A 24,693-nucleotide genomic window follows, 5' to 3' on the forward strand; every position below is an offset into this window, starting at 1 on the left:
TCAGCCTTCTGGTTTTTGAAGAAAACAAAGAACAAAAGAATATTAAAAAGCAAAAAACAAAAATAAAACATTACTCATAATTATTTATCTTTTCCATGTATCAGTTTTTTACAACAAACATATACTATTAAAATAAGGAAATTTTGATATTGTATAACTTTACCAAGTTTTTTCTAGTGCTCTTGGAATACAGAGCAAGTCCCTGCGCCTGGCCTATGAGGACGAGCATGGTCCAACCGTTGACTTCCTGCTCTGGGCTTATTTCCTCTTAGGCTTACCCTCACCATCTGGGTCCAGCCTCACTGGTCTTTTTGCATCTGCAAATGTGGCCTGCCCCTCCCATTGTCACACTTCTGTACCTACTGTGTCCCCTGCCTGTACTGGTCTCCCTGGCCTAGTTCACCTAGTTATGTCGTGGTCTTTCTTCACATCTTAGCAGAAATGTTACTTCCTCATGGAAATATTCTTGGATTTTCCTGTCTTGGTATACCCCCGCAATTAATCTTATAGAATTCCTTCAGAGCAGAGTTGTCATTCACATTTAACTTTGCTCTGTGAACACGGCTGCTTCTCTAGTAACCTCCAGTGGTTACTGTTTTCTTGCCATGTCTTGTTCCATTAGACTTGGAAAAGGAGTATGTTATTGTTCATTGCTGTTTCTAGACCATTCTCCTTCCAATCTCCTTATGAACCTTGCTATCAGACCACATATCTACTATGTCTCTTTGTTGCAGTTATCTACTGAACTCCGGGTTATTCCTCCTCATTCCTCAAAGATTTTAGCTGCTGTTTCACTGTGAGTCTCCAATTCTCTTGTCTAATTGTTGGTGACTACATTAACTATATAGCTAATGCCTCTAATAACCTGACTTTTGAGTTCCTTAAACTTCTTTACACCAAAAAATCTTGCCTGCCACATCATAGCCACCTCTTCCCTCTAATAGCTTCTCATTTCACTTGTTATAAAAGCTAATGACCTTCAAGCTACCACCCACACCAGTTCTGCCCCCTGACTCTTTTGGCCTCCCAACTTAGACTACCTTTTCCTTGCTTATGCCAGTATCACTACACAGGCCTCCTTTCTCTTCACACATGCCTGGGCATTTTCCTGGCTTAGAGGTTATACACTGCTTTCCTCCTCCTTAAACACTCCTCCTCCATGTATTCATGTGGATTGGTCCCTCACCCCCACCAAGCCATAGCTCACGTGTTAACTTCTCAGTGAAGGCCTTCCGGACCATCCTGTTTAAGGTTGTAGTGCCCTTCATTCCTGCATTCTCTGTTCCTCTTTCTTGTTTTATTTTTCTTCTTGGCACTTAACTGTTTTCTAATGTACTATTTAATTGCAGTGTACTTACTTATTTTACTTATTGCCTGCCTCAAATCCCATGAATGAGCAGGGATTTTTGTCTTATTTATTTATGTATTTATTTATTTTTTAATTTTATTATTATTATACTTTAAGTTTTAAGGTACATGTGCACAACGTGCAGGTTTGTTACATATGTATACATGTGCCATGTTGGTGTGCTGCACCCATGAACTTGTCATTTAACATTAGGTATATCTCCTAATGCTATCCCTCCCCTCTCCCCGCATCCCACAACCGTCCCCGGAGTGTGATGTTCCCCTTCCTTTGTCGATGTGTTCTCATTGTTCAATTCCCACCTATGAGTGAGAACATGAAGACATTTATGCAGCCAAAAAACACATGAAAAAATGCTCATCATCACTGGCCATCAGAGGAATGCAAATCAAAACCACAATGAGATACCATCTTACACCAGTTAGAATGGATTTTTGTCTTTTTTATTCACTGATAAAGCCCCAGCATTTAGAACAATGCCTGGTGTGTAGTAGGCACCTTAAATATTTGCTGTCGATTGTCTCCTCCTGTTAGATTTTAACCTTCGTGATGGTAAAGGACTTCATTGTGTAGCTGGCACTAATAATGTTCTAGGCACATAGTTTGTCAAAAAATTTGAATAAAATAAATAATACTCAGAACCTTTGCTACATAAATGTAAGTTATACTTTTTTACCCAGGATTCATAGAACATTTTTGAAACTTTATTATAAAAAACTTCAAACATTTACGTAAGTACCACATACTCCCATGTACCCATCGCCTAGCTGCAACAGTTGTTATTAACTCATGGCCAATCACTTTTCATCAATATTCTCTCTTATTCTCCACCTTCTGACACTCAGGATTATACTGAAACAAATCTCCAACAGCATATCAGTTCTCTCCACATATATTTCAAAGTATCTCTGAAAATAAGTACTCTCTTTTTAAAATACAACCATAATATTGTCTAAGAAATATCTGTAATAATTTCTTAGTATCATCAAATGTCTAATTAGTCATAAAACACTTTTAATATGCTTAATATATGTCAGCCTTAGAGAAAATTTCAAATTCCTGAATGCTGTGAGAGACTATAATACCCTCCCGTCCCCAACAATATGCACATATCCTGGCATGAGAACCTCTCCTGCAGTGAGCCACTGATTCCATTGTTTTAGAAATAATGACTTTGAAAGAGCTTTTACTATTTCCATCTATTTTTTGAAATGATATTTACACTAACGAAGGCTTCTGTCTAACCTGGTAGGTTTTTAATTGTACCTACTTTGCCCCCTTGTATTTTGTTATACTAATTCATGCCGCCCACAGTCTGTTTCCAATAGCGTTGAGTTCAGCAACAAAAACACTCTGAGAAATGTAAAGAACAGAGGGAATAAGGCAGAAGATATTCTTTAAAGTAGCATGGTATACTGTATTAAGTACTTGAGCTTCAAAGTAATTTTAAAAAATTTTGTCTCATGGTGCAACTCTTTGAAGTATTCTATTTAATATGATACAGTGCCACCGAATAGAATTATAATCTTTCTTTTGTGAATGTTAGGTCTGATGGATTTTTATTTAATAGAGCAGATTTATTTTGTGGCTACTGTGCACGAAATTAGCATAATGTTATTATTGTGTTGTCATAGTGGTCAAAACAATTCCTTGAACATAAATCTTCATCTGTGTTAAATTGTGTTCCTAGGACTGCTTGGAACAAATGTGAGCTATTTGAAAACAAAGAAGACTTCTCAAGCTGTTACGGAAATAGAAGAGGAGTCTGCTGAAAAAATTCAATTTCTTAAGAGCAGTGGAACCTCTCTCTTAAGTACTGATAGCTTAGAAACAAATGGTAAGAAATGCAAGGGATGTGAGTTGCTAAATTATTAATTGTTGTGCTTATATTCAGAGCTACAAAAATTAACTATCTTGAAGCCTCCTTTACTGAAGCATGTAGATGGATTTAATATCTTCCTAGAGGTTTAGAATTATTCTGGAGAAGCTTTAAACCTTACATATTATTAATATGAATTCATATTTGATGAGTGAGAGTAAATATTTGTAAAATTTTTAAAATTTACTACATAATGTCAATAAATGCATCATTTAAATCAATGTTTTCAAAATTCTGTGTATTACTAAAATATATTTGTGCTTTCCATTTAGAACTAGTAGTTTCTGAGCTCAACCATAGTATTCTCGGAGTGGGATTGGACACATTAGAAGAACAAGAGGAGAAAGAACAATTTTTTGCCAGGCTTGAGAAAGGCTTGACATCTTCCATTGATTATTCGAGATTAAATAAGGAATTGGATTCTAATGACTCTACACATTTTAAAGCTGTACATAGGTAAAGTACAGTGTAAACTATTAATGATTTTTATGATTTCTATATTTTTGGAAGGCAGATATATGCACGATTTTAAATAGGTAAACATTATAATAGGCAAAATTAAATCTTCTTTTTCAAATCTATTATCTGTTCATTTTATAGTTAGGGTTTTTCTTATGTGTGAATAGAATATGTTTCTTTGTATTTGAGAGCCCATGCTGCCTCCACAATCTGAAATTTCATGCTATTGAGACTAATAGTACATTGCCAAGAAGTCCTTACTAGGAAAGTAATTTATTAAGTCATTTTCCACAGATAAATAAGAGAGTCCAGGTTACTATTATAAACTCAGGAAAAAAAATAACAGAAAGGGAAGTGGGAACCAAGAAGCAAAGACAAGTTTGATCTGTGTCTTAACCTCTGTATGGTTGACCCTGATGGTTATTGGGAAACCTCATTTATTCTAGGAATCCCACTAGTTCACTGAGCTGGTCCTCTCTTTATTACACTAGACCATTGCCATTCTCAAGACCTTTGAAACCTGAGGTCTTTAATGCCCTTATTTAGTTATCCATGTAATTTTTAAAATTATGAATGGAAAGCAGATTACAATTTTATTTAGGATTTTGAGATCACAAAGGTATAATTAAGGGTCAGGAGAATCATAATCTCTGATTATTAGAGCACCTAGGCTCTGCAGAATGATTAGTTTTTTATAGACAGTGGATAAAGAAATACATTTACTGTCATGAACTTTTCGGGGTCTGAGATTTTTATCCTACTTGGCAAGCTAACAAGCTAGCCTTCCAGTTTTATGGTGTTGACAATAGACAGAAGATTCCTGGATCAGAATTAAAGAACAAAGGCAGTACCTGAATGTTGCATTTGCATTGGTTCCCCATGCCCTATGATTATGCTGAGGGCAAGGCAAAGGATCCATAATGGATGTATGCACACATGATGGGCTGTGTTACAGAAGAGGAACACTGAGCTTGGAAAATGTATTACTTTTATAGTAGGTGGAAACAAGCCTGCTCTTTGTTTGGTCGGAAATGTTACCCAAATGGCATGGTGAAAAGTGATCAGCGTCTTGCACTCTTGGCATATTCAGCAAGAATGTGCAGGGACACTCAGGGGCTACGGTCATTGCCTTTCCCAACGGTGTCAATACAGATTAAGCATGCATGGGTTTGTGGGCCCCAACTTTTTGCCACTTTGCTACATTTTTTAACTTTTTTCTTATTTCTTAACAGTATTCTTAACTATTGATATTTCTGCTCTAGAGCAGGCCGGTCAAAGTACAGAATAGCATTGAACATGCAACATTAGGTGTTTGTAGCTCTCATCATTATTATATAGTCTTACAGTTTCTCTAACGATCTCAATAAAGAGGGTTGATAGACTGAAAAGGTAGAACTGATTCCTGGTTTGAGAGAAAGCAGTATATGGACCAATACATCCAATATAATTAAATCATACTCAAGCTCCTTGTCCCCTTGCTTAGGTTTTGTTTTAAGGCTCCTATTCAGCTTCTGTTTGAGGATTAAATTGCTTATTAGCATGTAAGTGCTGACTTTAGCATTTTTTTTTCTGACTTTCATATGGACCTCACTGGGTCTCATAGCTTGTGGTCAATTTCTAATCTTTAGTGTAGAAGGGATCTCTAGGGTCATAAGATAATATTTGTACATGTAAATGTACATAGTAATAAAATTATGTATATTTAAGAAATAGGGCATCTTTTTCCTTTGTATTGTTTTTAAGCTACAATTAATCATATGCTTCGAAGATGATTTATTTTCAAAACATTTTCCTTAAAGCTCCCAAATTTTTAGCTTTTGATAGAACAAGAGGACTTGAGAGAGGACATGTATAATTTTAGGGATTTTTAAAAAAGGTATACAGAAAGAGTTACATGAAAATATATTTTTAACATGTAATGCTAAAATAAATATTTTTTCCAGTAATCAAGCCAATGTAGAACTAACTGATGACGAACATGAGAATGAATCGAAACATGAAGAACTGGCAGGTAATTTCATTGGTTCTTAAATTTATAATATTTGAAAAGATAATATCTTTTAATAAAGACATTGATAAGAAAAATAAAAGGAAAATCATATTGTCTCAGAACTTTGAATAGATAGAGTGGGTTTGCCTGTGTTATAAACTGAGCTGCTAAGAAATTGTTAAAAGTGAACTGCCTCATTTGTTGAGAGTGGGCAGTGGACCACTTGGGAAGAAAGAAAAAATGATTTTTGTGCCAGGATTGTGGGCATCTCTGAAGACAGGGCAAAGACCTCCAAAGCATGGTGGTAGAGACGTGTACCTTTTCCCACCTATTGACTTTTTTTTTTTTTTTTTTTTTTTTTTGATACGGAGTCTCTCTCTGTCGCCCAGACTGGAGTGCAGTGGCGCGATCTCGGCTCACTGCAAGCTCTGCCTCCTGGGTTCATGCCATTCTGCCTCAGCCTCTCCGAGTAGCTGGGACTACAGGCGCCCGCCACCACGCCCGGCTAATTTTTTTGTATTTTTAGTAGAGACGGGGTTTCACCGTGGTCTGGATCTCCTGACCTCGTGATCTGCCCGCCTCGGCCTCCCAAAGTGCTGGGATTACAAGCGTGAGACACCGCGCCCGGCCCCACCTTTTAACTTTTAATGCATGTGTGTTTTTATATTTAAAATGTTTTTTTCATAGACTGCATATAGCTGGTTTTAGCATTTTTGTTCAATCTGACAGTCTCTGCCTTTTAATTGTTTTTACCCTTTACAGAAATGTATTTATTGATATAGTTGTTTACCGTTTTGCCATTTGTTTTCTTTTCATCTTTTTGCTTTTGTTGCTTTTGTCCTCCCTTCTATTGTATTATTTATAGTATTCCATTTTATTCTTCTTTTGGCTTTTTAGCTATACTTCTTTGTTGTATTTTTTTTCTTAGTTGCCCCGTGAGTCACAATATATGACTTTACCTTATTACAGTCTACTTTCAGATAACGTTATGTCACTATATTTATATGAACTCTAACAACAATAAACTCTCCTCAACCATTTTGCTATTTTTGTCAACGTTTTTCTTCGACATGTCTTAAAAACACCACAGTGCATTATTATTATTGCTGTTAAAGCAATCAGTTATCATTTAAAAGTACTTTTAAGGAATATAATAAATAGATATTTATGTAAAAATGTGTATCCATATATTTTCCATTGCGTAGATTTGAATTTATCTCAAATTACTTTTCTTCGCCACGAAGAGCCTCCTTTCACATTTCTTGTAGCGCAGGTTACTGCTAGGAACGAGTTCTCTCAGCTTTTGTTTGTCTGAAAATATACTCTGCCTTTGTTTTTGAGGAATACTTTTACTTGATATAGAATTTTATGTAGTTTTTTTTTTCCTTCGGGCAGTTTAATGATTTTATCCTATTGTCTTTTGACCTTATTTCTCATGAGAAGTTTCTGGTAATTCCTATTATTGTTATTTTGTATATATCATGTCTTTTTTTTCCTCTATTTTCAAGGTTTTATCCTTGTTTTTTGGCAGTTTGACTATGGTGTGTCATGGTATGCTTTTCTTCTATTTATTCTGTTCAGAGTTGGTTGAGCATCTTTGATCTATGGATTTATAGTTTCCATCAAAATAAAAAATATTTGGCCATGAATTCTTAAAATATTAATAATAATGCTGCTTTCTACTTCCTGCCCTCTGACCCTAATTATGTTAGAATGCTAAACTTTGTTTGATGGGTCACTAAGACTGTTCCATTTTTTAAAACCTCTTTTTCTTTCTGTGCTTCACTGGTCACAATAGAACAGTTCATATCACTGTTCATTTGCTTCAAGTTACTGGTCTTTTTCCTTTAATCTGCTATTAATCCCATTTTTTTTTTTTTTTTTTTTTTTTTTTTGAGACAGAATCTTGCTCTGTCAGCCAGGCTGGAGTGCAGTGGTGCAATCTCGGCTCACTGCAAGCTCTGCCTCCCGGGTTCACGCCATTCTCCTGCTTCAGCCTCCCAAGTAGCTGGGATACAGGCACCTACCACTACACCCAGATAATTTTTTGTATTTTTAGTAGAGACGGGGTTTCACCGTGTTAACCAGGATGGTCTTGATCTCCTGACCTCGTGATCTGCCCACCTTGACCTCCCAAAGTGCTGGGATTACAGGCATGAGCCACCATGCCTGGCCCAATCCCATCCTTTTTTTTTTCTTTCACTCTTAACAGTTCATTTTGGATCTTTGTTTTAAAATTCTTTAGTATTTTTCTTCATTATGTTCATTTTTTTCAAGTCTTTAATATTAAACATATTTTACAGATCTCAGTATTTGTTCATTTCTGCGTCCCTTTTCTGTTGGCTATTTTTTCTTCTAGTTTCCTGACACTTTTTCCTGCCTCTTAGAAGTCTAGTAATTTTTTATTGGATGTTGGGTATTGTGAATTTTATGTTATTCAGTGTCTAGATTTTATTTTCTTCTTTTAAAGAGTGTTATTGAGCCCTGCCTGGTGAGTAGTTGATCCTACCACTTGATTTTTTTCAAGGCTTTTCTTATGCTTTGTTAGCAGAAGTCTAGAGTAGCTCTAGTAACCTCTAACCCTATTGCTAAGGCACATCCCAATGCCCCTAGTGATCAGTGAGGACTCTCTACTTAAGCAGATGAGAGTTTGCAAGTCTCCCTGTCTTGTATGAACTTGAGAATTGTCTAACTTACAGCATCCCACTTGTTCTTGGCTCATTTTATGCATTAATAGCTTAGTATTCAGCAAAGACTCAAGGGCACCCTATGCAGATTTCTGGGGCTTTGTTTTTCCTTAGGCACCTCCTCTCTTGATTACTGTCTTGCATTTTCTAAATTGCCTCAGCCTTTCTGAACTTACCTCGCTCTCCTCTACTCAGTGAGACTGTCCTAATCTCCCTGCCCCTGCTCAGTACTTCAGAATGTATGTGCCTTCAGGTAATTGTAGGCTAGCTCACTTGTTTTCTTAGGAATCACATTTTTTTTGCTGCGAGTTGTCTAATATCTAAATAGTTGTTTTATACGTTGTATTGTTTACAAAGAAAGTACAATCCCTTTAACTCCAACATGGCAGAGGAGGAAGTCCTCTAGATTGGCAAAGAATTAAAAATTTGCAGCTAAGTTTGCCAACAAAAGATTAAAAATGTCTTCCAAAAAGGTCTTTTACATTACATATGGTTTATCTGAGCTTTAAGAACATTTTTATTTCTGAAAATAACATTTTTGAAGTTACAAGGATAGAGAATCATAGAAACCCAATAACTTGAATATGTAACATCTACCTGCGAAAAAGGTCAGAGTGGTACAAGTAAATATTCTGATTGTTTTCCGAACAATGTAGAAGAGCCTAGATACTATCTCTGATGTTTCTCATGTAAGAATCACCCTCTCAAATTAGTTTTACTCTTTCATTTTTATATAAATTTAATTTGCCTTGATGTTTGTTCCTGAAATCTCTGACATGTGCTATTTTCCTTTTCTTTGTTTCTTGTCTTTCATTTGTCTCTGGGTCTACTAATGACACTTCCTTCTTACTTCAAATGTACTTTATTCATGACAGGTTTCTGGGGAGGAAGTCGGTTATTCATGTGCTGGATGCTAGTATTTGCCTGTAGGCTGTTTAGTTACTAAATGAAAATAAGAAAATGTTGTTTTGAAGAATGCTTATTAGATTGGCACTTTTCCCAATCAGAAATAATACTTGGCTGTATTAACTTTTGATTTAGATTAAGTACAAGAGTAGCTATAACAGGCCGGGTGTGGTGGCTCACGCCTGTGATCCCAGCACTTTGTGAGGCCAAGGCGGGTGGATCACCTGACATCAGGAGTTTGAGATCAGCCTGGCCAACATGGTGAAACCTGTCTCTACGAAAAATACAAAAAATTAGCCAGGTGTGGTGGTGGGCACCTGTAATCCCAGCTACTCAGGAGGCTGAGGCAGGAGAATCGCTTGGACCTGGGAGGCAGAGGTTGGCAGTGAGCCGAGATCATGCCATCGCACTCTAGCCTGGGCAACAAGAGCAAAACTCCATCTCAAAAAAAAAAAAAAAAAAAAAACAGAGAAGCTATAATAATACTAACAGCAATAATTACTATAAACATTATAGTGAACACTTATATACAGTGCATATTACATATCAACCACTGTTCTAAACACTTTAACTCTTAATCATCTCAGCAATCTTCTGAGAAAAGTACTATTATCCCCAATGTACAGACGGAAAAAGTGAAGCAAAGGGAGTTTGTGGCCTGCCAGTGGTTCTACAGCTGAAAGTAGTGGAACCAGGGATTGAATCTAGGCCTTCTGGCCCCAGGTCATGCTCTTAAGCACTATGCCATACTGCCTGAACTGTTTCTAACACTTTCTTTATACAGTCACACACGCACCACAGCGCCTCCCATTGGTTCCCAAATCCTAAGTAGTTGTCCAAGTTCAATGTCATATTCTCCCATATCTCCTCTTTCCTTGTTCATCATCTTTTCTTAAGCAAGTCTAATCTCAGGGGTTACTTAAAATTCGGTGGTTCCCACTTAGACTACTAAAGTCTTAATCATCTTGTATTGGTCTCAGCACTTAGAAGTGTGCCTAATACAAAGTTATTACTTTTAACTGTCTTGTGATTTTAACTATATGTCTACTGATATTAGAAAATCCCAAGCAATGTTCTTTCTTATGTGGAAGAGAAACAAAGGTGAACTTCTCAGCCTCAGAGTACAAATACTGACATAGTTAACCAACTAACCTAGTTTATCTACCTAAGTTACAATACACATGCTGTTCCAAGCTCATATTTCTTATGAACTAAAATGTAGATGTTTCTGTAGCCAGATCTCACTGGAAGCATCCCTGTTTCACTCCCAAACCCTCTCAAACTCATTTCTTAACTTCCAGTATTAATTACACACAAGTTGTCGTCTTCATCTTCATTCTAAGAAAAGAATAAAAAACAGCCATTCCAGAAGTAGACTCTAGTACCTTATGTAGTCTTTTTCTCATCAGGCCATCCTGTTTCTCAGTGTGATGTAGTTTTTTGAAATACAAATTAGATCATGTTTGTTTCTAAAATGATCAGTTCCACTCTGAAAAGATATTCCCCTTTCATAGCTACAGATCTAAATTAATACTGTGAATAAGTTAAAAATTGAAGAAGAGATCCTGGCCAAATAGTTCCTGTCCAACCTTCCCTGTAAGTAGACTGAATGCCTCAGTTAACCTGGAGACACCTTTTCCTTCTGCACAGTCATTGAGATATAATTTGGAGGCTTTAGATAAGAAGCAGTCATGATTGGGAAAACAGCAAAGGTCAGTATTTACCTAAGGGAAGGGTCAGAGATCTTTCATAAGGACTGGTTAAGACTTACGGTAGAGATACCTGTAGAAACAAACAAAAAAAATCAACCTAAAAAACAAAATCCAACCTTTTTAAAAGTGGCAAGATTTCACAAAAGTCCTTCCTTTTATAAGTAAGCAATTGGTCATGTTTGTCTTTTAAAAATAAATATTAAAGTCTTATTTTAAAGGTAATTCAAGATCCTTTGGGCAGCTCTAGAAATTTTTATTTGGTTAATAATATAAAAGACTAAAAATATAAAATTGTGAGAACTATTTGAAAGTACCATAATGACATAAACCAAAGATAGTCTTATAAATTGAACTCTCATTAAACGTTTGCAAAAGAAAAAGTTCTTTTTATATATATATACTTTAAGTTCTAGGGTACATGTGCACAACGTGCAGGTTTGTTACATATGTATACATGTGCCATGTTGGTGTGCTGCATTAACTCGTCATTTACATTAGGTATCTCTCCTAATGCTATCCCTCCCCCCTCCCCCCACCCCATGACAGGCCTCAGTGTGTGATGTTCCCCACCCTGTGTCCAAGTGTTCTCATTGTTCAATTCCCACCTATGAGTGAGAACATGCGCTGTTTGGTTTTCTGTCCTTGCGACAGTTTGCTCAGAATGATGGTTTCTAGCTTCATCCACGTCCCTACAAAGGACATGAACTCATACTTTTTTATGGCTGCGTAGTATTCCATGGTGTCTGTGTGCCACATTTTCTTAATCCAGTCTATCATTGATGGACATTTGGGTTGACTCCAAGTCTTTCCTATTGTGAACAGTGCCGCAGTAAACATACGTGTGCATGTGTCTTTATAGCAGCATGATTTATAATCCTTTGGGTATATACCCAGTAATGGGATTGCTGGGTCAAATGGTATTTCTAGTTCTAGATCCTTGAGGAATCGCCACACTGTCTTCCACAATGGTTGAACTAGTTTACACTCCTACCAACAGTGTAAAAGTGTTCCTATTTCTCCACATCCTCTCCGGCATCTGTTGTTTCTTGACTTTTTAATGATCGCCATTCTGACTGGTGTGAGATAGTATCTCATTTTGGTTTTGCTTTGCATTTCTCTGATGACCAGTGATGATGAGCATTTTTTCATGTGTCTGTTGGCTGTATAAATGTCTTCTTTCGAGAAGTATATATTCATATCCTTTGCCCACTTTTTGGTCAGGTTGTTTGATTTTTTTCTTATAAATTTGTTTGAGTTCTCTGTAGATTCTGGATATTAGCCCTTTGTCAGATGGGTAAATTGCAAAACTTTTCTCCCATTCTGTAGGTTGCCTGTTCACTCTGATAGTAGTTTCTTTTGCTGTGCAGAAGCTCTTTAGTTTAATTAGATCCCATTTGTCAATTTTGGCTTTTGTTGCCATCGCTTTTGGTGTTTTAGACATGAAGTCCTTGCCCATGCCTGTGTCCTGAATGACACTGCCTAGGTTTTCTTCTAGGGTTTTTATGGTTTTAGGTCTAACATTTAAGTCTTTAATCCATCTTGAATTAATTTTTATGTGAGGTGTAAGGAAGGGATCCAGTTTCAGCTTTCTACATATGGCTAGCCAGTTTTCCCAGCACCATTTATTAAATCGGGAATCCTTTCCTCATTTCTTATTTCTGTCAGGTTTGTCAAAGATCAGATGGTTGTAGATGTGTGGTATTATTTCTGAGGGCTCTGTTCTGTTCCATTGGTCTATATCTCTGTTTTGGTACCAGTACCATGCTGTTCTGGTTACTGTAGCCTTGTAGTATAGTTTGAAGTCAGGTGGCATGATGCCTCCAGCTTTGTTCTTTTTGCTTAGGATTGTCTTGGCAATGCGGGCTCTTTTTTGGTTCCACATGAACTTTAAAGTAGTTTTTTCCAGTTCTGTGAAGAAAGTCATTGGTAGCTTGATGGAGTTGGCATTGAATGTATAAATTACCTTGGGCAGTATGGCCATTTTCACGATACTGATTCTTCCTATCCATGAGCATGGAATGTTCTTCCATTTGTTTGTGTCCTCTTTTATTTCGTTGAGCAGTGGTTTGTAGTTCTCCTTGAAGAGGTCCTTCACATCCCTTGTAAGCTGGATTCCTAGGTATTTTATTCTCTTTGAAGCAATTGTGAATGGGAGTTCACTCATGATTTGGCTCTCTGTTTGTCTGTTATTGGTGTATAAGAATGCTTGTGATTTTTGCACATTGATTTTGTATCCTGAGACTGCTGAAGTTGCTTATCAGCTTAAGGAGATTTTAGGCTGAGACAGTGGGGTTTTCTAAATGTACAATCATGTCATCTGCAAACAGCGACAATTTGACTTCCTCTTTTCCTAATTGAATACCCTTTATTTCTTTCTCCTGCCTGATTGCCCTGGCCAGTATTTCCAAGACTATGTTGAATAGGAGTGGTGAGAGAGGGCATCCCTGTCTTATGCCAGTCTTCAAAGGGAATGCTTCCAGTTTTTGCCCATTCAATATGATATTGGCTGTGGGTTTGTCATAAATAGCTCTTATTATTTTGAGATACATCCCATCAATACCTAGTTTATTGAGAGTTTTTAACATGAAGCGTTGTTGAATTTTGTCAAAGGCCTTTTCTGCGTCTATTGAGATAATCATGTGGTTTTTGTCTTTGGTTCTGTTTATATGCTGGATTACATTTATTGATTTGTGTATGTTGAACCAGCCTTGCATCCCAGGGATGAAGCCCACTTGATCATGGTGGATAAGCTTTTTGATGTGCTGCTGGATTCAGTTTGCCAGTATTTTATTTTGCATCAATGTTCATCAGGGATATTGGTCTAAAATTCTCTTTTTTTGTTGTTGTGTCTCTGCCAGGCTTTGGTATCAGTATGATGCTGGCATCATAAAATGAGTTAGGGAGGATTCCCTCTTTTTATATTGATGGGATAGTTTCAGAAGGAATGGTACCAGCTCCTCTTTGTACCGCTGGTAGAAGTCGTGAATCCGTCTGGTCCTGGACTTTTTTTGGTTGGTAGACTATTAATTTTGCCTCAATTTCAGAGTCTGTTGTTGGTCTATTCAGGGATTCAGCTTCTTCCTGGTTTAGCCTTGGGAGGGTGTGTGTGTCCAGGAATTTATCCATTTCTTCTAGATTTTCTAGTTTATTTGCATAGAGGTGTTTATAGTGTGTTCTAATGGTAGATTGTATTTCTGTGGGATCGGTGGTGATATCCCCTTTACCATTTTTTATTGTGTCTGTTTGATTCTTCTCTCTTCTTTATTAGTCTTGCTAGCGGTCTATCAATTTTGTTGATCTTTTCAGAAAACCAGCTCTTGGATTCATTGATTTTTTGAAGGGTTTTTTGTGTCTCTATCTCCTTCAGTTCTGCTCTGATCTTAGTTATTTCTTGCCTTCTGCTAGCTTTTGAATGTGTTTGCTCTTGCTTCTCTAGTTCTTTTAATTGTGATGTGAGGGTGTCAATTTTAGATCTTTCCTGCTTTCCCTTGTGTGCATTTAGTGCTGTAAATTTCCCTCTACACACTGCTTCAAATGTGTCCCAGAGATTCTGTTATGTTGTGTCTTTGTTCTCATTGGTTTCAAAGAACATCTTTATTTCTGCCTTCATTTCGTTATGTACCCAGGAGTCATTCAGGAGCAGGTTGTTCAGTTTCCATGTAGTTGTGTGGTTTTGAGTGAGTTTCTTAATCCTGAGTTCTAATTTGATTGCACTGTGGTCTGAGAGACAGTTTGTTAATAATTTCTGTTCTTTTACATTTGCCAAGGATTGCTTTACTTCTAACTATGTGGTCAATTTTGGAATAAGTGTGATGTGATGCTGAGAAGAATGTATATCCTGTCGATTTGGGGTGGAGAGTTCCATAGATTCTCTAAAGACATCTTTATGTTACTATTACAATAAACTATTCTTATACAGACTTCTTCCTTTGGAAATCAACAGCCTTTTCCTGGAATTTGACTTTTTTGACAATGTGGTCTTTGTACTTTTAAAAATTACTTTCTTCAGAAAATTACAGTGATGATTTTGAAGATGAGTATATTGGTGCACCATTGACTACTAAAGATGAAGAGATGCCTTCCAAAGAGAATTCCAAATCAGAAGAAATAACTGTACCCAAACAGGTATATATCAATTACATATTTGACAGTTTTGCAACTTTTTCATCAACCTGGCTGCCTATTGCTATATGAAGAGCTCAAAAAATGGAGTTCTTCATAATCTTGCTCGTTGTTGTAAACTGACAGGTCTCCTAACACTCAGTTAAACATTTTCTTAACTTAAGATATTAAATTAATGTAAATCTTAATGAAAAAATTATGACAACTGATGATTTTATGAGAGATTTTTGGCCAGGCACAGTGGTTCACGCCTGTAATTTCAACACTTTGGGAGGCTGAGGCAGGAGGACTGTTTGAGCCCAGGAGCTCAAGGACAACCTGGATAACATAGTGAGATCTCATCTCTCCAAAAAATAAATTTTTAAAAAATTAGCAAAGTATCCACCTACTTAGGAGACTGAGGTGGGAAGATCACTTGAGCCAGGGAGGTCAAGGCTGCAGTGACCTGTGATTGTGTCACTGCACTCCATCCTAGTTGGTGAGTGAGACCCTGTCTCAAACAAACAAAAAGAGATTTATTTTGGCAAATAAGCTTAAGTTAAGCTTTAAAAATTGAAAGCTTAATTAAAATTCAAAACTAATTTTTAAACAAGTATGTTAACTTACACTTTTTCTTTTGTATGACTTGCCTTTTTGAAGTATAGTAAATGTCCCTCCCTAATATTTATACTAGTTACAATATTAACGTCTGAAACTTACTTGGCTAAGATAAGGAACTACATGATTCCATTCACATTCAGTGGTGCTTCATACTCTCTCATTTCCCAGTTCTTACCAAGAATTGTTCAGGCCTACTACTTCATATTGCCTACCTTATAGAACTTATCTTTGAAGCTATCTAATAGTAGCTAGTAGAACAATTAATATTGTTGTTTTGTTATTTGTTATTACTATTTTTTATTTTGGTCTCTATCTGGGCACAGTCTCTTTGGTACTGTGTGTTAGGACTAGATGTTTTAACATGAATGAAAACATAGACTCAAGATAAAAGAAACACTTTTCAGGTATATATAAATCTTATTTTTAAGTTTACTTAGTATTTGGTCCTGGGATGTCTACGTATCACTCAGTCTTGAGGAAAAAACTAGATGACCTTAGAAATAACATAGAAATTAATGTGATTGATGAATATCCATAGAAATTTAATGAGATTTGTACTTGGAATATGGCAATTACAATATTTTTTTGAAAAATGTATAGGTCACCAGCCTGGTCAACATGATGAAACCCCTTCTCTACTAAAAATACAAAACATTAGCCGGGTATGGTTGGCACGCGCCTGTAGTCCCAGCTGCTCGGGAGGCTGAGGCAGGAGAATCGCTCAAACCCCGGGGGCGGAGGTTGCAGTGAGCCAAGATTGAGCCACTGCGCTCCCGCCTGGGCGACAGAGCACGACCCTGTCTCAAAAAAAAGAAAAATGAATAGGTCAGTACAAGGCATAATAGTGTGGTATATTTAGAAAGTGTACCATATGCATAAAAATACATCAGCCTAACTGGAAGCTTCAGAGCACTGTCTGGGTATGAATCAAAATAGGAAAGGATTAAAGCTCTGTTACTGGAAGATCCCACAAACTGCCTACCCAAGTAGGAGATATAGGTAATATTAATAGGAAAAGTATTCTAAGGGAACCCCTAATACTGAAGAACTTCATCTGTCTTGCTGTTTGGTGGCTTGTCTTTCTGAAAGTTGTGTCTTTTGAAACATAGATGAAATAATGAGTATAAGATTTGGTCCTTAATTTTGAACATAAGGGAAAATAGACTGGTAATGTTATAACTGCAGAACTCTTGTGTGAAATAGCTGTTATCTTGACATTCAAAAAAAACTAGAGAATTCTTGAGCAAGGTAGATGAGCAAATAGAACTTAAATGCCTTAAGCAAGAATTTTTAAGGTCTAAATTAATTTTGGTGATTGCCAAGCTTCAGAAGAGAATTTTAGACGTTCTGTCAGAGCTAGTCTTGAAGAATTATGATAAATGAGAGTGGTTGGTGAAAGAAGCCTAGAAAACACAGTTCCTGATCTTTTCAATATGGGATAAAAAGCCCTGGATTTCAGATTTTGCTATTATTTGCATTGTGTTCATTTTACATAATTTTGGTTTCAAAACATATAATCATTTTCCGTTTTTAATTTAGGAAGAAGAAAAAACTGGCATGCTTGCTAATGGTAAATATTATTTATATTCATGTTTTAGTTGGCAAAAAATTAGTCTGTTCAGAATTTCATCTAAGTAATTCTGAATGAGTCACTATCTGTTTTTAAACATTTCTAAGGAATTAAAGTTCCTAGCTTTTCTCAATAATATGTTTCTTATGCCTATCTTGAATCCATTCTGTTATATTTAAGATTTTTTTTTTATTTTTCTTATGCCCTTTGCCTTCCATGTGTACATGTTTACTAGGCTGTACATAAGCATAGATATGTATGTTGGTGTTAGCCTACTGTCTTCTACTTCGGAAGAAAATCATATTTGTTATATACATACAAACACACATAGATAAAACATGCTGGTTACATATATACATATATAAGATTATATATTTGTATATAAGCATTTATCTTCATTTTAATATGCATTGCATATTTTTTTTTTTTTGTATTTTGTGTGTGTGTGTGTGTGAAATAGTCTCACTCTGTTGTCCAGGCTGGAGTACAATGGTGCAATCTTGGGTCACTGCAAGCTCCACCTCCCGGGTTCTCGCTATTCTCCTGCCTCAGCCTCCCAAGTAGCTGGAACTACAGGTGCCTGCCACCACGCCTGGCTAATTTTTTGTATTTTTAATAGAGACGGGGTTTCACCATGTTAGCCAGGATGGTCTCGATCTCCTGACCTCGTGATCTGCCTGCCTTGGCCTCCCAAAGTGCTGGGATTACAGGCGTGAGCCACCGCACCCGGCCTGCATTGCATATATTTAAAATAATTTTATTAGATCAACAGAACCACTGAGTTTATCTACATTCCTTATATTTTTCTTTTATATTCTTCCAGTTGTGCTGCTTGATTCATTAGACTCTGTTGCAGAGGTCAATCTTGATGAACAAGATAAAATAACACCTAAGCCAAGGGGCCTTCCAGAAATGACTGAGAATGAAATGACAGGAACAGGTAAAAATGTTTAGAAACCTGACTGTTCTCTAAATATGGAATGCTTTATGAATAATTGACTGCATTTCTAAGGAAATGTATATATAATAACTATACTGATAATGAAAACTTTAAATCTGACATTTTTCTACCATATATAATAATTTAAATAATTGGAACTTGCTAATGGTGACACAATGCTAGTAGGCCAAGTAAAGTGAGGTTTTAAATATTTATTAATGAATAAATGCTGTTGATAATAGTGTAGCACTGTAGGTGAACATTAACTAATTTTCTGTGCCTCTCCAGAGTATTCAGTTAAATCTGCCATGTGTAAGAGAAATGGGACTTTGGTCTTATTGTGCTTTTCCATAGTTCTTTCTCTAGGGAAAAGCTACACCCCATCCCCAAATTCTGAAATACCTGAGACCAACTAGGCTTTCCTAAAGCTTATAAAGGTCTTTGAGATAATGCCTTTTCAAAATTTTTTAAAGCAGTAGAATGCACATCTTCAGATCTTCAGTTGAAATCTATTTCTTTTTTTTTTTTTGGGACGGAGTCTCGTTCTGTCACCCCAGCTGGAGTGCAGTGGAGCTATCTCGGCTCACTGCCAGCTCCACCTCCCGGATTCATGCCATTCTCCTGCCTCAGCTTCCCGAGTAGCTGGGACTACAGGCGCCCGCCAACACACCCGGCTAATATTTTTGTATTATTTTAGTAGAGACAAGGTTTCACTATGTTAGCCAGGATGATCTTGATCTCCTGATCTTGTGATCTGCCCGCCTCGGCCTCCCAAAGTGCTGGGATTACAGGCGTGAGCCACCACACCCCAGCCCAGTTGAAATCTTATGTAGAACTCTCTCATAGGTAAAAATGATAATTTATCAGGATACATATTTAAACTTATATTTGTTACATTTGTTCATAAAATAAGTGAGGACAGTAATGGTCTTTTGGAATTTTTGAAATTAGAAACAATATTGAGATTTGTTACGGTCTCATATCACCATCAGCCTTCCAGTGTGTTTGTTTTTTGTTTTTGTTGAATAGTATACAAATATTCTTATTTTATCACATAAATAGCTGCAAATGGGAACTTTTTAATCAGCTTGCTTTGTAGTCTATGGATACTGGTTAACTAAACCAATTCAGACACTTGATAAAAAAGAGTAATAGAAATCGCTAACCAACTCAGAAATCACTAACCGTCATCAGCTTGCATTTTTTTTTTGCTTTTTACTTTTTAATTGATACATAGTATACCTATAGAAAAGTTTGTGGTATCACAATAGTGCAACTCAGTGAATTTTGAAATACTGAGCACACCCATGTAATCAGCAACCAGATAAAAAAACAAGAGGACCTAAACCACAATATCCATCACATCTCTTATTTCTAGTCACTGTCTTTCCAAGAGTCACCACTCTTTTGACTTGTTACATCCACTTTCATTTTAAAATATAAAGGTAAAAAAATTACAACTATAAGACATAATTTTCCCATCGAGACACATTACTCACTTGTTGCCCAATTGAGTATTCCCCCATGATGTAAGCATGTGCTGAGTGCATGTCCCCCAGTTTTACTGCCGTTGATTTAAGGAACTATGTCACGTACGTGCTTTGATAGTCTGTCTCCTTGCACAGTTTTCAGTAGGCAGACATGAATTTTTTCGAAAGGCCATTGTACAGCTACAACTTTTCTGATTGACAGTATTTTATAGGAAGTTCATGTGTTCAGGATGACCAGGGAAACTTTATTCTGAGATGTGCATTAAAACAAGTAAAAAAGAAAGCAAAAATTATTTAAAATATTACAATTACATAATGTCTTCAGATTATTACAGTTACATAAATGGTACATTTGAGTATGCACATTAGGTTATATTATAATGTTAAGTTTTTAAAACTTAAAGCTTGCCACTTACCAGCTTTGTGACATTGGATAATGAGTACCTCTAAGCATGTTTTCTGTTCTTTAAAATGAACGCTCATGATGGTCAACTGAGATAATATATAGTACATAGTACATTTTTAAGATTCGCTAAACAGTTGCAACTTTGTTGTTGTTCCTATCATCATTATTTATGTCAACCCTCTGTTAATAATACATGCTATAGTAGAGAACCTAGAGTTATACGGTATAAACACTTGTTGGCTGTGGGGTATTGAATTTCTGGTATTTAAAATATATACTTTAAAGTCTTTAGCTAGGTGCAATGGCTCCCGCCTGTAATCCCATCACTTTATGAGGCCGGGGCGGGCAGATCACCTGAGGTCAAGAGTTCGAGACCAGCCTGACCAACATGATGAAACCCGGTCTGTACTAAAAAATACAAAAAATTAGCCAGGCATGGTGGCACATGCCTGTAATCCTAGCTACGCAGAAGGCTGAGGCAGGAGAATCGCTTGAACCTGGGAGGCGGAGGTTGCAGTGAGCCAAGTTCATGCCACTGCACTCCAGCCTGGGCGACAGAGTAAGACTCCACCTCAAAAAATAAATAAATAAATAAATAAAATATATACTTGAAAGTCTTCAAATGAGTATGTGAACTAGGTTTAAGAACTGAAAAGTTCAGTGGGGTTTTTGTTTTGTTTTACCATGCCACTTGATGTATTAAGCAGCTAACTTTAACAAACATTGGTTAATTTTCAAACATTGGCTAACTTTAAACATTGTCAAAGATTCTCTTTTGTTAAAAACATTATTTATGAAATTCTTTGTGCTTTGCTGTATCAAAGAGGTTAGTAAATATAAAACTTAAGATTTCCTAACATCAAGCTAAATCTAATCTTTCAGTTATTTTCATTTGTCTCAAAGGCAAGTACCATTTTGTGCTATGCCTGCATTACTGGAGTCATCAGAGGATGACAGTGTTGCTCCATGAAACTAGACCCTTTCCTCTGCAAAATAGTACTTGGCACTTCTCAATTTTCTCTTTTTTTTTTTTTTTTTTTTTTTTTGAGGCAGAATCTTGCGCTGTCACCCAGGCTGGAGTGCAGTGGCATGATCTCTGCTCATTACAGTCTCCACCTCCTGGGTTCAAGTGACTCTCCTGTCTCAGCCTCCCGAGTAGCTGGGATTATAGGTGCACCCCACCACGCCTGGCTAATTTTTGTATTTTTTTAGTAGAGATGGGGTTTCACCATGTTGGCCAGGCTGGTCTTGAACTTTTGACCTCAGGTGATCCACCTGCTTTGGCCTCCCAGAGTGCTGGGATTACAGGCAAGCTGTGCCCAGCCTCAATTTTCTAAAGTTGAAAAATATGGGAGCTTTTGACTTCTAATAATAATAATACATAAAATAACTACAGAGTCTTCTGTTTTCAATGTAAAAGGCAGATAAGGACCCCGTTTTCATGATATGCATGGAAAAAAGTTACATACCCATTAAATTAATTTTAATATGACTTAGGTTACTAACTCAAGTTAGAAAGGTACCATTTTCCTGCCATTTTTTGAGCCGCCTCTCCTACCTCTTTTTTTTTCATTTCTCATTTCTCACTTTTAGGTCATTTGTTTTTCTGCATGTTTGCACTGTTGTTGCTTAAAAGCCTAGAACCTATTCTTTCTGACACCTCATACCTACTAAGTTAGGTATGAGCGTTTGATACTACTATGGTCTTTACCACTGAAGTCATTTCTTTTATATATGCTCAGCAGATACTTGCTCAACCTAATATTTCTATAGAGGAAAAAAAAGACACCGTGTGCTTTTCCTTTTTTCCTGAAAATTAATGACCTCTTTCATTCATGTTACAAGCGAGACCTTTTTCCTCATGTCGTCTTGAAAATCTCTGCCCTTCAACTGTGACAGTTCTTCCTTAGCAGTATCCTCTTCTGTTTTTATTTTATTTAAGCAAACTTGTTATTTGGGTATATTTCATGTAGCCGTGGGGACCTGAAGCATTAGCTAGAAAGACATATCATTGTAAGGCATTCTTACACAATCTTATATGTAGCATTTGGCTATCTCTTCTGTTTAGAAGCTGTGTATATACACAACTTACATTGTATATACAGAGAGATGAGACTATATAAACTATTTTATTTTTAATAACTGGTTAATTAACCATGGGTATGAAGAGAAGAGATTAGTCACTTGTTTTCCTTTTTTCCTCTCTTCCATGATTCATTATTTTCCTCTAATTTTGAAAATTCCACTTGTTAGTAATGAAAATTAGAAAATGAGTAAGAAAGTACTCAAAAATGTGCAATCATTATTATCATTAAATTATTTGAATTCTTTTTTCTAGAATTTGTCAGTTGGTGGAAAGAGAAGGTATATTAGTCCATTTTCATGCTGTTGATAAAGACATACCCAAGACTGGGTAATTTATACAGGAAAAAGAGTTTATTGTATTTACAGTTCCACATGGCTGGGGAATCCTCACAATCATGGCAGAAGGCAAGGAGGAGCAAGTCACATCTTACATGAATAGTGGCAGGCAAAGAGAGCTTGTGCAGGGAAACTCCTGTTTTTTAAAAACAGATCTCATGAGACTCATTCACTATCATGAGAACAGCACAGAAAAGACCCACCCCCATAATTCAATCACCTCCTACCAGGTCCCTCCCATGATACATGGGAATTGTGGGAGTTATAATTCAAGATGAGATTTGGGTGGGGACACAGCCAAACCGTATCAGAAGGCTAATAGGGAAGGAAGAGTGAATGATGACATCAAGATTTCTATTTTGACTGAGTAAATAGTGATGTGATTAGGAAATACTGGTAGTAGAACAAGTTTTAGTAGGGAATATAATGAATTAAGTTGGGGAATATGTAGATGTGATATGGGGCAATCTAGATGTCTGTTAAGTTGATAGAAAAGAGTTATAAGGACACAAGACATAGATTTGGGAGTCATAAGCATATGGGTAATAGTTGAAGCTAAAAGTCTTCATGAAGTTAGCCACGCCAAAAAACTAGTAAGTGAGGCATTCAAAAGAAGAGGGCTGAAGATAAAGCCCTGAAATGAACCACAGACCATAAGAGATAGAAAATTGCCATCAAAATTGTGGTAATAACAAAAAGAAGAAGGCATGCAGAAGACACAGTTACCAGGAAAAAAACAACGTATGACTTCTCTGCCTTTTGGCTAAGATAAAGTGAAAAAGATAATGTTGGATGTGTCACATAGTTCAAGAGAACTAAAGACAAATGGAGTTGGTCTAGGAAATTGCTTTTGATCATAGCAGCTTTAGCAGGGTATTGGAATACATTGGATTGCAAAGTTGGAGGAGTGAATTCATTGTGGTTGAAAAAGTGCAGATGACAGGATGCTTGGTGGAACAGAGAGGCAGAGAGAATGGTAATGGTAAAGGAGAGGTAGAATCCTTCAAAGGAATTTTTCAGTTTGGGAAACTTAAGAATAGTTATGCAGAGGGGGTCGATTAAGAATAGTAGGAGAAAGAGCAATGATGAGTGAAGGCAGATTTTATACTTACCACATCAGGATATGCCTCAATTTGCTAAAAGAGTTGTTGAGCCTGCTATGAATCCATGCTGGTAGGCCATAGCTGCAAATTACCTAGTTAGTACTTAACTCTGCTTTTATATTCCTAACAGGTTAAGGAATGATATTAGTGTTTTATAGTTCTCATGTATTTGTGATGTAATTATTTCTGATGATTACATTTATTTCAACAGGTGTTTCTTATGGACAAAGCAGTGGTGACATTGAAGCCCTACATCAGGCTTATTGTCATATAGCCCATTCATTGGGAGATGAAGACAAACAGAAAATTGAGAGTAACAGAGTGGAAGATATCACGAGCTCAGTGAAAGGTCATCCTCAAGAAAATGAAGAGAATTCAAAAAACATCTCTACTATGGAATCTGGTAAAAACTTATAGATGAATTTTTCAATTATTTGATATCCTTTCTAAAGAGTTTTTAGTGTAATATAATTAAAATGCAATTTGCTGTAGTGATTGTTTCTCAGTCTCTGAGCTTAATTAAAGAGATTTTTTCAGCCAGGCGAGGTGGCTGACGCCTATAATCCCAGCACTTTGGGAGGCCAAGGTGGGTGGATCACGAGGTCAAGAGATTGAGACCATCCTGGGCAACATGGTGAAAACCCATCTCTACTAAAAATACAAAAATTAGCTGGGCATGGTGGCGCACGCCTGTAGTCCCAGCTACTTGGGAGGCTGAGGCAGGAGAATCACTTGAACCCGGGAGGTGAAGGTTGCAGTGAGCCAATATCGCGCCACTGCTTCTCCAGCCTGGCAACAGAGTGAGAGTCTGCCTCAAAAAAAAAAAGATTTTTTCAAATGAAATACAGGAATCATTGGCTTAACTATAAAATTAGAGCCAAACACAAAACAAAATTTCAGTTGCTTTTTTTTTTTTTTTTTTTTGAGACAGAGTCTTGCTCTGCCACCCAGGCTGGAGTGCAGTGGCGCAATCTCAGCTCACTGCAGCCTCCACCACCCTGGTTCAAGCAATTCTCTTGCCTCAGCCTCCTGCGTAGCTGGG

The 24,693-nt window shown here is 36.8% G+C and overlaps 1 protein-coding gene across 5 annotated transcripts in view; it reads left to right on the forward strand.

Moving 5' to 3' along the window:
• CEP162 (centrosomal protein 162) overlaps positions 1–24,693 on the forward strand; it is a 108,596-nt gene that overhangs the window by 9,070 nt on the left and 74,833 nt on the right. For all 5 annotated transcript variants that reach the window (XR_010120434.1, XM_055274087.2, XM_063637799.1 and 2 more), the window contains 7 exons: positions 3,057–3,203; positions 3,518–3,701; positions 5,648–5,715; positions 15,009–15,124; positions 17,261–17,291; positions 18,115–18,231; positions 23,863–24,054. Coding sequence is in view for 4 of the 5 variants with exons in the window: in XM_055274087.2 (XP_055130062.1) it covers positions 3,057–3,203; positions 3,518–3,701; positions 5,648–5,715; positions 15,009–15,124; positions 17,261–17,291; positions 18,115–18,231; positions 23,863–24,054 (855 nt within the window). In the remaining variant the exon portion in view is untranslated. The remainder of the gene's footprint in view (positions 1–3,056; positions 3,204–3,517; positions 3,702–5,647; positions 5,716–15,008; positions 15,125–17,260; positions 17,292–18,114; positions 18,232–23,862; positions 24,055–24,693) is intronic.

Source organism: Symphalangus syndactylus, chromosome 4 (assembly GCF_028878055.3).
Source record: "Symphalangus syndactylus isolate Jambi chromosome 4, NHGRI_mSymSyn1-v2.1_pri, whole genome shotgun sequence".
NCBI lineage: Eukaryota > Metazoa > Chordata > Mammalia > Primates > Hylobatidae > Symphalangus > Symphalangus syndactylus.